The sequence below is a fragment of the Ceratotherium simum genome, chromosome 18 (genome assembly GCF_057802395.1).
Source record: "Ceratotherium simum simum isolate JZ-2026a chromosome 18, ASM5780239v1, whole genome shotgun sequence".
NCBI classification, from domain to species: domain Eukaryota; kingdom Metazoa; phylum Chordata; class Mammalia; order Perissodactyla; family Rhinocerotidae; genus Ceratotherium; species Ceratotherium simum.
Window position 1 is genome coordinate 51,242,744 of NC_141917.1, and position 13,642 is coordinate 51,256,385.

At 33.6% G+C, this 13,642-nt stretch overlaps 1 protein-coding gene across 6 annotated transcripts in view; it reads right to left on the reverse strand.

Annotated features, from left to right (window-relative positions):
• The window catches only part of CENPK (centromere protein K), a 72,075-nt gene that overhangs the window by 15,622 nt on the left and 42,811 nt on the right, over positions 1-13,642 (reverse strand). For 2 of the 6 annotated variants that reach the window (XM_004422871.3, XM_087443339.1), the window contains exon 11: positions 9,580-12,555. The exons of 2 other annotated variants lie outside the window; for them this stretch is intronic. In XM_004422871.3, coding sequence (XP_004422928.1) covers positions 12,397-12,555 — 159 coding nt within the window. In that variant the 3' untranslated portion in view covers positions 9,580-12,396. Of the gene's footprint in view, positions 1-8,886; positions 8,979-9,579; positions 12,556-12,666; positions 12,975-13,642 lie in introns of those variants that run through there. 2 more of the 6 variants (XM_087443341.1, XM_087443343.1) reach the window with 2 other exon arrangements.

Genomic DNA, 13,642 nt, shown 5'->3' on the forward strand with positions numbered 1-13,642 from the left:
CATTGAGAATGAATGTTCCATTTGATAATTTTGTTGGCGCACTTAACCGCTACGCCACCGGGCTGCCCCCTTGTACACTGTTTTAATCAGTAAAAAAAAAAAATCTTTCCCAGGGCCAGCTCTGTGGCCTAGTGGTTAAGTTCAGCGCACTCTGCTTCAGCAACCCGGGTTCAGTTCCCAGCATGGACCTACGCCATTCGTCAGCCATGCTATGGTGGCGACCCACATACAAAATAGAGGAAGACTGGTAGAGATGTTAGCTCAGGGGCGAATCTTCCTCAGCAAAAAAAACTTTCCCAAAAGTTCATTAGTAGACATATATGTTAAGTTAATATTGCATCAAATGTGTCCCTAAATAACTCAGCAAGAAGGGGATTCAGACAACCATGTTTGGTTTAGCTAAATGCATGGCTGTGTAGACATGAGTGGATTACCCAAACGAAATTTAGTTCTGTTAGAAAGCAGTAAGAGCAGAGGCAAACAACAAAATTTGCTGCTCTGGCTATCTTCACATTAAATTCCTTCACTTATTTAACATTTTGGTTTGCATGGTTATTTTACTAGGAAAAGTATTATGTTTATGGTTTGTCATTTTTATTCCCTTCCTCCCCATTTTGATCCCTCCTCACCTAGGAGTTTTTAAATTGCTTTAGTCTGTCCCACCCCCAAGTGCATAACCAGTTATCAAGGAGTTTTAATATTGCCATGATAAAATTATCTATTACTATATAATAAGATAATCAATCCAAAAGTTAATGGCTTAAAACAAAAAACATTTATTTTCTCACAGCTTCAGTGTGTCAGAAATTCAGAAACAGCTTAGCTGGACAGTTCTGGCTTGGAGACTCTCATGAGGTTGCAGTCAAGATTTTGACCAGAGCTACAATTATCTGAAGGCTGAAGGTAGCTCACTGACACAGCTGACAGGTTGGTGCTGGTTGTTGACACACCTCAGTTCCTGCTCATGAGGGCCTCAACACAGGCTTTTTGATTGTCATAAAAGATATTGCCTCTTGCGTCTTGATCTCACTTGGATTGCTAGTTCTTTCATGACCTAGCCTTTGAAGCTGCACACTGTCACTTTCACAATGTTCTATCAGTCATAGAGACCAATATTGACACAATACGTGGAGGCAGGGCTAACCAAGGACATGAATACCATGAGAGGAGGATCACTGATCTTGGAGATTGGCTTTTGCACCCATCTAAGTGAGAATAGATATTTAACATATCCCCACTTAATGTCTGGTCACGTAGCTGTATCTGTGCCATTTTCACCTCACTAGGCGACAGCATGTTACAAGCCATAGTAGTTGTTATTTTAGATCTCCTTTCACAAGGTTTTGAGTGTGAAGAGACCCACTCAAGCCCTTAGTTTCCATTAGTGACTCTGATTCTAGTCCTTCTCATATGGAGAAGTTTTAATATTCATTATCAGGAAAGAACCATATTCTCCTATTCTCCAAGTACTTCTAAACCCAGAGTCAAATATGACTGTGGCATCATTTCCATTCACAGCTTTCTATTTCTATTCTGATTTCTGATCCACTAATATGTTTATCTAGTTTTTAAGTCTTTCTATATATTTTTATGTTTTCTCTTTTAAATTTTACCTATCAATGCCACATGTTAGAAGAAAGAGTATGCTAACATGAGAACACACTGTATCACTTTGAAGTCCTTATTCATTTATTTTAGCTTTTTAAACTAATTTTAAACTTGCAAAAGTAGTACAGAGTTCCCATGTAGCCCTCACCTGGCTTCCCTAATGTTAAAATCTTATATAACTATTAAAATTATCAAACCCAGTAAACTAACATTGGTACAATACCATTAACTGTAGACCATACTCAAATTTCACCAGTTTTTCCACTATTGCTGTTTTTCTCATCCAGGAGCCTATCCAGCATTTGTAAATCATATATCTGATAAAAGACTTGTATTCAGAAAACACAAAAATTCTCAAAACTCAGTAAGATGACAGACAACCCAATTTCAAAATGGCAAAAAATTTCCATGTGCTTTATAGACTTTTTTCCATCCCTTTATGCTTAGGCTTTCTAAATTATTTTGTTTTAGGTGTGTCCCCTGTATACTGCAGTTGGGTTTTGCTTTATGAGTTAAGGAGATTCTCATTATTATGACTAATATGTTTGGTCTCATATCTACATTAGGAGAGGCAGGCCACCTTAGGCCATAAGCATTCCTGCATGCTCTTGCTGAGTGCAAAACTACAAGGCTTATCCATCTTCTGATATTGCGTACTTTCTGGAACTAGTCACATAGGCAACTAAGTATGTCAAGGTAACCAAAGCGTGACCACGATTTAACTGCTTGCTCCCCAGCAAGGAGGACTGGCTTGTTTGTTGCTTGCTACAAAAGGTGCTAAGCATTCTTTGGTTCTGGCTTCCTAAGCTGTGGCAAAACCCATTGCATATGTAGCCTCCATCTAGCCTCAGTATTATATTGCTCCACAGGACTTGGGGACAAAGAAACCCAGCACAGCAATGCCGATGCTCCTGTTGTTTGCAATGCTGTAATAAACTGTTTTGCTCTGATCCATTAAATTTCATATACTTTCATCACTTGGGGAAGTGTAAGTTTACTTCATGTCATCTTACATGAGGTTGGGGTTCTCCCAGACACTATTATGATATTTTTTAATTATGTGAATTTTGCTCTATGTTATATTTCTTTCTCTATAAAATATGTAGTCTTTGCTCTTTGATTTAAATTTTTCTGGTATTTAGGAAGGTTTGCATTTTTGTTCTAGTGGTTAACTTTTTAATTATAACTTTTCACTTATTTAAACTTGTACTATCTGGTTTATCAGTTTTTGTTTGTTTGGTATCCCTTAACATTCACCTAATGTCTATATGAAAATGAGCATTCTATATTTTGTTCTTTCTCTCTCCTTTCTCCCATCTTTATGGGACTTTATTTTTAGAGCAGTTTTAGGTTGACAGAGAAATTGAGAAGTACAGAGTTTGTATACGGCCTTTCCCCCACCATCAACATCTTATATTTGTGTGCTGCACTTGTTACAACTGATGAACTAATATTGATACATTATATTTATCAATACTGATACATTATTAACTAAAGTCCATAGTTTACATTAGGATTCATTCTTTGTATTGTACAGTTCTATAGATTTTGACAATGCATGTCATGTATCCACCATTACAGTATCATAAAGAATAGGTTCACTGCCATAAAAATCCCCTATATTCCACCGATTCATCCTACCCCTCCCTACCCTGCCCACCCTACCCCAGTTACAATCTCTGGCAACCACTGATTTTTTCTGTCTCTATAGTTTTGCCTTTTCCAAAATGTCATATAGCAGGATTTATACGGTATGTAACCTTTTCAGATTGGCTTCTTTCACTTAGCAATATGCATTTAAGTTTCCTCCATGTCTTTCCATGGCTTGATAGGTCATTTGTTTTCATGGCTGAATAATATTCTATTGTATGGATGTACCACAGTTAATCCATTCACTTATTGAAGAACATTTGGATTGCTTCCAATTTTTGTCAATTATGAGAAAGGCTGCTATACACATTTGTGTGCAGGATTTTGTGTGGACATAAGTTTTCAACTCATTTGGGTAAAACCAAAGAGTGTAATTGGTGGGTCACAAGGTAAAAGTATGCTTGGTATTGTAAGAAACTGCTAAACTGCTTTCCCAAGTGGCTGTATGATTTTGCATTCCCACCAGCAATGAAGGAGAGTTCCTGTTGCGCCACATCTTCGCCAACATTTGATGTTGCCAATGTTTTGGATTTTGGCCATTCTAATAAGTATGTAGTGGTATCTCATTAATTTGCATTTCCCTGAACGACATATGATGTGGAGATCTTTTCATCTGCTTATTTTCCATCCATATATCTTCTTTGGTGAGGTGTCTGTTCAGATCTTTAACCCTCTTTTTAATTGAGATTTTTGTTGACTTACTGTTGAGTTTTAAGAGTTCTCTGTATATTTTGAATGGTTCATGTCATCTTTATCAGATATGCGTTTTGCAACTATTTTCTCCTAGTCTGTGACTTATTTTTTCATTCTATGTATTTTTCATACAATGATTTTAACAGAGCAGAAGTTTTTAATTTTAATAAAGTCCAACTTGTCAATTTGTTCTTTCATGAACTGTGCTTTTGGTGTTGTATCTAAAAAGTCTTCACCAAACCCAAGGTCAAACTAGATTTTCTATTATGTTATCTTCTATAAGTTTCATAGTCGTGCATTTTACATTTAGGTCTATTATCCATTTTAATTTTTGTTAAAGGTGTAATGTCAGTGTCTAGTTTTTGTTTGTTTGTTGTTTTGGGTTTTTTGCATGTCCATGGACTGTTGTTTTGGCACCATTTGTTGAAAAAGACTAAGCTTTCTCGACTGGACTGTCTTTGTTTCTTTGTCAAAGATCAGCTGACCATATTTGTATGGGTCTATTTCTGAGCTCTCTATTCTATTCCATTGATCTATTCATCTATTCTTTCACCAATATCACACTGTCTTGGTTATTATAGCTTTATAGTAAGTCTTAAAGTTGGTGTCAGTCCTCCAACTTTGCTCTTCTTCTTCAATATTGTGGAAGCTATTCTGGGTCTTTTGCCTTTCCATGTAAACTTTAGAATCAATTTGTTGATTTCCACAAAGTAACTTGCTGAGATGTTGATTGGGATTGCATTAAATCTATAAATCAATTTGGGAAGAATTGAGACTTGAACAAGTTTTCCTATCCATAAACATGGAGTATCTTTCCATTTATTTAAATCTTCTTTGATTTCTTTTATAACTTTTGTAGGTTTCCTCATATAAATCTTGCACATATTCTGTTAGATTTATACATAAGTATCTCCCTCTCTCTCTCTCTTTTTTTTTTTTGGTGCAAATATAAATGATTTTGAAATTCAGGTGTATAGGTAACAATTGACTTTTGTATGTTAACCTTGTATCCTGCAACTTGGCTATAATTGGGCTTTAGTTCCAAGGAATTTTTTGTTGATTCTTGGGATTATTATTTTTTTGAGTGTGAGGAAGATCAGCCCTGAGCTAATATCCAATGCCAATCCTCCTCTTTTTTGCTGAGGAAGATCGGCCAGGGCTAACATTCGTGCCCATCTTCCTCTACTTTATATGAGATGCTGCCACAGCACGGCTTGACAAGCGGTGCATCAGTGCACGCCCAGGATCTGAACCAGCGAACCTTGGGCCACCGAAGTGGAGTGCGTGCACTTAACTGCTGCGCCACCAGGCCAGCCCCTCTTGGATGTTTTTTGTCTTATTGCATTAGGTAGAACTTCCAGTACAATGTTGGCTATAAGTGTTGAGAGGAGACATTCTTGTCTTCCTCCTGGTCTTAGAGAAAGCATCTAGTTTCTCATCATTAAGTAAGTATGTTAGCTGTGAGTTTTTTGTAGCTGTTCTTTATCAAGTTAAGGAAGTTCCTTTCTATTCCTAGATTGCTGAGAGTTTTATCATGAATGGGTATTGGATTTTGTCAAATGATTTTTCTATAATCTATTGCTATGATCATATGATTTTTCTGCTTTAGTCTGATGATGTGATAGATTACATTAATTGATTTTTGAATATTGAACCAGTCTTGCATATCTGGAATAAATGCCATGGCTGTGGTGTATAATTTTTTGTTATACACTGTTGAATTTGATTACTTTTGTCGAGGATTCTTACATCTATGTTCATGAGACATATTTGTCTGCAGTTTCATTTCTTGTAATGTCTTTTTCTGGTTTTGGTATTAAGGTAATGCTGGCCTCACAGAATGAGTTAGGAACTATTCCCTCTGCTTCTATTTTCTAGAACAGATTGTACAGAATTGGCATCATTTCCTTCTTCAATGTTTGGTAGAATTCACCAGTGAAACAATCTGGGCCTGATGCTTTCTGTTTTGGAAGCTTATTAATTATTTATTCAATTCCTTTAACAGATATAGGCTTATACAAAGTAGCTATTTTTCCTCATGTGAGTTTTGGTAGACTGTCTTTTACAGAATTGTTCCATATCATGTAAGTTATAAAATGTGTGGACATCGAGTTGGTCATAATATTCCTTTATTATCCTTTTAATGTCCCTGGGATCAGTAGTGATGGCCCCTCTTTTAATTTCTAATATTAGTAAATTTTGTTTTCTTTCCTTCTTAGTTAGCCTGGCTAGCAATTTATCAATTTTATTGATATTTTCAAATAACCTGCTTTTGGTTTCATTGATTTGCTCTATTGATTTCTCCTGTTTTTGTTTTCATTGATTTCTACTGATTTTTATTATTTCCTTTCTTCTGTTTACTTTGGATTTCATTTGCTCTTCTTTTTCCAGTTTCCTAAGGTGGAATCTTAAATTATTGCTTTTAGATCTTTCATCTTTTCTAAGAAATATATTCAGTGCTATAAATTTCCCTTTAAACTCTGTTTTGTCTGCATCTCACAAATTTTAATGAGTTGTATTCTCATTTTAATTTAGTTCAAAATACTTAAAAATTTCTCTTGAGACTTCTTTGATATATGTATTATTTTGAAGTATGTTGTTTAATCTCCAAATATTTTGGGATTTTCCAGGCATCTTTCTGTTACAGATTCCTAGTTTAATTCCACTGTAGTCTGAGAGCACACTTTGTAGTCTATTTTTTAAAATTTATTCATGACCCAGAATGAGGTTTTAGTAAATGTTCCATGTGAAATTGAAAAGAATATGTATTCTGCTGTTGCTGGATAAGTGTTCTATAAATGTCAATTAGATGCAATTGATTGACGGTGCTGTTCAGTTTAACTATATTCTTACTGATTTTCGGCCTGCTCGATCTGTCAATTACTGAAAGAGGAATGTTGAAGGTTCCAACTATAATAGTGAACTCAACTACTTCTTCTTGCAGTTCTCAGCTTTTGCCTCATGTATTATGATAATGTTGTTAGGTGCATACACCTTAACGACTATTATGTCTTCTTAGAGAATTGAGTGCTTTATCAATATGAAGTGCCCTTCATAATCCTTGGTCATTTTCCTTGCTCTGAAGTCTGCTTTTTCTGAAATAATATAGCTAAATCCAGGTTTCTTTTGATTAATGTTAGCATGGTATATGTTTCTCCATCCCTTTACTTTCAATCTATCTAAGTCTTCTTTATATGTCAAATGGGTTTCTTGTGGAAAATATATAGTTGTCTTGTTTTTTCATCCACTCTGACAGTCCTGTCTTAATCAGTGTATTTAGTCCATTCACATTTAAAGTGATTAATGAGGGCTGGCCCTGTGGCTTGGTGGTTAAGTGCGTGCGCTGCAATGCTGGTGGCCCAGGTTCGGATCCCGGGTGCGCATTGAGGCACCACTTCTCCGTCCATCCTGAGGCCGAGTCCCACATACAGCAACTAGAAGGATGTGCAGCTATGACATACAACTATCTACTGGGGCTTTGGGGGGAAAAAATTAAATAAATAAAATCTTTAAAAAAAAATAAAATAAAATAAAGTGATTAATGATATAGTTGGATTGAGATCTACCATATTTGCTACTGTTTTCTATTTCTTGCCCTTGTCCTTTTTGTTTTCCATTTTTTTGACTTCTCTAGTTTAAACAAGCATTTTGAGTCAGTCTCTCCTGTCTTAGTACATCAATTATACTTAAAAAAAAATTTTTAAGTGATTGCCCTAGAGTTTGCAATATACACTTAGAACTAATCCAACTTCACTTTGAAATAACATTACACCACATAACAAGTAATGCAAATACTTTATACCAGTATTTCCAATTCCTCCCTCTGATCCCTTACAACATGCTGTCAATGTCAGACTTCTTGATTCCAATGCCACAGGTTAAGTCTCACATCTGTCTTCACAACAAGAAAAATAGCTGAACAAACTGAAAATCAACAAATCTTCTTAGATATAGCAGAGAATTTGAGGTCACAGGGCAATTCGCTGCCCCAAATATTGGAGAGACAGACAGATATATAACATCACAGTTACCAGAGCAGAAGCCCAGGAGGAAAAACAGTCAGTGGAGCCAGTACCAGATTCCTTTTTATCCAGTATATCATGTCTGGACTAACAAAAAATTAAATGCCATACTAAAAGACATAAAAAGACAGACATTTTGAAGAGAAAAAGCATACGAATCAGACTCAGATATGAGAGAGACTTTGGAATGATCAGACCAGGAATTTAAAACTATAATTAATATGCTATAGGTGCTAATGGAAAAAGTAAATAACATCCAAAAACAGATGGTAATATAAGCAGAGAGATGAAAACTCTACGAAAGAATCAAACGGAAATGCTAAAAGTCAAAAACAATGTAACAGAAATGAAGAATGCCTTTGATTGGCTCAGCAATAGACTGGACGTGACTACAGAAAGAATCAGTGTGCTTGAAAATATGTCAATAGAAACTTCCAAAACTGAAATGCAAACAGAAGAAAGAACAAAAAAGGACAGAATATCTAAGAACTGTGAGATGATTACAAAAGGTTTAACACACATGTAATGGGAATACCAGAAGGAGAAGAAAGGGACACGAGAAATATTTGAAGTAATAATGATAACAACAGATACCAAGTCACAAATCCAGGAAGCTCAGAAACACTCAGCAGGATAAATATCAAAAAAATCTACAGATAGGCATATTGTATTCAAACTGCAGAAAAGCAAAAACAAAGTATTGAAAGAAGCCAGAGGAATAAAAACCTTAAAATGGAGGAATAAGGATAAGAATTACATCAGACTTCCCTTCAGAAACTATGAAAGCAAGAAGAGGGTGGAGGGAAATATTTAAAGTCTTTTAAAGATTAAAAACACCAACCTAGAATTCTGTAACCAGTAAAATTATCTTTCAAGAGTGAAGGAAAAAAGAAGACTTTCACAAACAAAAATTCAGGGATTTTGTTGCCAGTTGCCTTGCCTTGTGAGAAATGTTAAAAAAATTCTTCAGAGTGAAGAAAATGATGTAGGGTCAGAAACTTGGATCTACATAAAGAAAGGAAGAGTGTTAGAGAAGGTAAAATGACACTGTTGTCAATCATTTTACTTAACATAAGCTATAATCACAGAATACATTGTGGCTATTATTTGAATACACTGTTATGTTAGATTAATAAGAAAAAATAAAAGATTTTATTTTACATTCATAATATAATTAAAAGAGGACACAAAGTACAATTAAAAGAGGATACAGAGACCTAACTTTTTAGGTATGTCTTATAACAAATAGCAGGAATGGCAAAAATCCAAAAAATGAAATTACTGAGGCTCAAGATACTTCTCTCTCCATCTTTATAATAGCTACCCCAAATTAGCTACCAGCTAGAAAAGAATTTGGTACTTTTAGTAAGTAATAATGACCAAACAGACAAATATATTACAGGAGATTAACCAAAGCATTCAAGAGAATGTAAGCACTTTCCTCCCATCAGATTATGTTAATGTCTAGCTCATTTGAATTATCCATAATTATATCACTTATTCCTGCTACTTCCCTTGCCCAGATTCCTGCACACCCATGTATAAATTGAAAAGGATGGCAAATATTGCTTCTTATATTGTTTCAAAGAATAGAGGACTTCTGGGGTTCAAAAGAATCATTTATTACTCAGAAAAGTTAAAAAACTACTTTAAAATTACATTAATCACAATTATCTTTCCAGAAAATTAATACAATTGAACAAGCCAAATTATATTGTTATATTATAGAATTGTATTAACAGTAAACATTGTAATGTAGAAATTTTATATGGGGATAGTGAATAGATGGATTTTATAGTTAAGATGGATTTTATTACATCCTGGACATAGTAAAATGGTAGGAAAATATGATAATGTAACATGAAAATTAATAGCATGCATCAAATAGTGGCTACCTCATCAGTGGGGGAGAACCCAAAATGGAAATGTGGTCAAAGGTAACTTAGATTTATCTGTAATAATTCTTCAAAAAAGAATGCATTTATTTTTTGTATAATTGAAAAGCAGTTACAAATTAAAATCACTGAATGCAATGAAAAGGGAAATTCAACCCACACAAGGTTGGAAGACAGACAACAAACTAAGAAAAATATTAAAAATAAGGTAATAGTATGCAATTTTTCACTTTACTAATTGATGTTTCTGAGTCCACATGTCATAAAATGTAACAATAATCATAAAGTATTTGGAATGCTGCATTTAGAAACTGGTAGCATATTGTCAGACCCATAAAAACTTTTAGAAAAAATATAGTCTAACAGTAGACATTGCAAGCATAAAGATTACATATTTTTAATGTTTTGATTAGAAAATACTAAAAGGGCAACAGGACATTTCATTTACCATTCTTAGTTATTATTGTTAATCATTTACTAGTAATTATCAGAAAATAAGTTGGAATAAGATGTTGTATACAATTGAAAAATATAATTCCTGGTAAAAGCAACAAAGAAGTAAACTAAAAGTTAGCTAAATAAACAAAAAAGTAAACTAAGGAAAATAAGGTAGTCAAAAATGTTAATATAGATGTGCAATCATATAAAACACAGGATAAGACTCAACAAAGTCATATTCAACTAGGCTGAATTTTCAACCAAATAGAGATTTAATTTCTCCCAAATCAATCCATGCATACACATCAACCAATAACAAAGTTAAATATATTTTGTGGTAGACTAAAACAAATGTTTGTTTTTAAGTTAGGCTAACATCACCATCTGGTGTGGGAAAGCTAGAATGTGGTATTACTTTCAGATATTTTGCATATATTTAAGAGCTGGTGAAATAAAAACAAATTCTAAATTTTAATAGATTTCAGGTGATTTTCTTAAATCAGTGAAAAGTAAAAATACATATAGGTCTTCAGAACTTGAAACATTTTCTCCAACATACTCAAAACCACAAAAAGCTTCCAGGGATGTAAGCTTAGATGGAGTACAAATCAAGACTAATTCAACTATAAGTTACTTTGCTTATGATTGAGATCAAAAGTGGGTGAATAATCTTGCTACGTAAGAAGCCTGGGTTAATGAATTAAAGTAGGATGCAATCATCATAGTTTTCTTTAGAGCCTTATACAAGATACTGTAGTAAAATGATCCTAACCAGCAGATTTATCAGTAAAATGTGAAATGAATACTTGCCAAATAAATCATCAAATTGTTTTTTGCCCTTATCTATTTCTTTCTGTAATTCACAACACAGAGAAGTCCACGGACCACAGCACTACTTCATCTGTAGAATTATTGTCAGACTTATAATGCCAGAACCATTTCTCCCTTCTCCAGTAACTTCAAGGAATAAAAAGTTGCTCATTCCTTTGACTCCCAACTGGAGTATTCTAGGAAGGTACTTTATATGTCATCTTCCCATAAGAGAACTTACATTCACTACAATATAATAGTATTTGCATATTCTATAGAAAGGACAAAGTATACTTGGAATATTATTTGCTTACTTTAGAAAAGATGAAGTATTTAAGGTAAGCAAGAAACTTGGATGATATATAGTAGAAAGCATTTTCAAATGTAAAAGTACACGTTAAGTCCTCTTAGAAAACTAATGATACTAACTTGTTTTGGAATTCTCTAGTTTAGCTTGTATGTAATCCTGAATGAGTCCTATAATATTTTCATTTATCTATCTATAAAAAGACCTATTTAATTTATTAAAATATCATGCCACATCACAAAAAATGCTAGAGATTTTTAGATGACAGAATTTTATTTACAGAAAAGTCACAGAGAATAAACAAAATTTTATGAACACAATTTTGTTAGTAACAGAGTCAAGAGCGGTTTAATATATAATATCACTTGTTACATAATATACTTTAAAATATAGTTTTCATGCTACCTTTATCCATTAGTTTTTTATATTTCAATTTTTGACAAATCTAGAAATAAGACAGTACACATGGAACAATTTACTATATACTTTTAAATTATGCTTCCTTCTACATCAGATACTAAGTCAATTTTAAAGCCATCTGCAAATTAAATGGCCTTTGCATTACAATTCCTAAATTTAAAGGAGGTAAAGCACCAACTACAACTCAAAATGCCTAAAAGAAACTGTTATAAATTTTAAAAGGAAAATGTTACATTAGTAATATCATTAATTACCAAGGAATTTGCCAAAGAATATTGCAAAAGTAAGATACATTAAATGTTTTGTAATGATTAAGTCTAGAATACTTTTCACTTGCATTCTTGTCCATCTAGTTTAAAACACCAAAGCACTGACTGCACATGAAAGGACCATTTTTAAATGAATGGCAGTGTGTGTCATTTTAAGGATAAAAGGAAGATGGACTATGTGCTTCGATTTGCAAATAATGTTCTTTAGCCAAGTAATCCTCAGTGTTTCCATTATCCTTGAATGACAAGATTCTTTGAGTACTGTGTGAAAAAGAGACCATCTTTTACTGATGGAAGGCTTCTAATCTTATTCGGGTTGGATCTTCTGGATGTCTCAAGGCAATTCCATTACGCAGGAGCAGCTCAATATATGGTGGCCAAAAAGAATCACTAATTTTGACATATGGATCATGTGGAACATCAAATAATCTATTTAAAAGAATCTAGGAAAAAATATCATTCAAAATATACCTTACTTGGGAAAAAATTGATACAACTATAAGACATTAATAACATTTTTTACCAAAGAATGAAAGTTTTCTCTTTGAATAATTAAAAACATTTCCTAAAAACTGTTTAAAAGGCATTTGCAATTCTCCCACTTCTCTTAGGATTAATGATTTCTTTAGGTTAGAAGTTTGGTTATAATTATTTCTTAAAAATAAAATTAAGAAACTTAAATTACTCAACAAAATATGCACAAAGTTCAAAAAAGTAAGTATACATGTCTTAATATTTGAGGGAAAAAGAAATCACCAACCCCACCCCCCCAAAAAGACACGTCGTCTTCTGATAAATCTTCAAAGCAACAATTCTATCATCATTTCCTTCAACTTCATCCTGAATATTTTTCACTTCTTCACTAAGGACGTTGAGGGGTTACAACCACAAATTGAAAAGTTTTGAGTATTTGTAGTTAATTATATAGGCTAACATTTCCCAAACTGCTTTCCATGGAATTGGTCTCCCTAAGGATGTTGTTAGTCTTGAAAAACAGGGTTCTATGTTCAAATAAGCTGGGGAAAGAATGCTAATGGACACTGAGAATCCTGTCTTTCCCAAATCCATTGGCATTAGGAAAGTTTTTTCAAGAAACACATATTTAAAATTCTTTGGACACTAATGTTCTATGAAACATACTGAAAAATGCTAAATATATATCAATTATTACTCTGCCTCCTCAGCTACCACACAGTGCCTTCACAAATTACAAAATAAGAATTCAGAAGGGTTACGAGTTCCCCCAAGGGGAACATAATTAGTGGCAGATCATGGATTAGACTCCATATCTCTGAATTGCCAGGCCAAAGCTTTAATTAAAAGATTTTATTTTAAGAAACATAGAAAAGAAAAAGCATAATTTATACAAAATAAAGTGTCACAGAAATAAAATTAAACTATGAAGCTCTTATCTCCATCACATTTCATAATAATATAAATATCTCAATTCTTGAAATGAAATTTTCATCTACTATTACCTTTAGCTATTTCAAGTACCACATCCTGGGTAAAAAATCTTTTGGTCTCGTT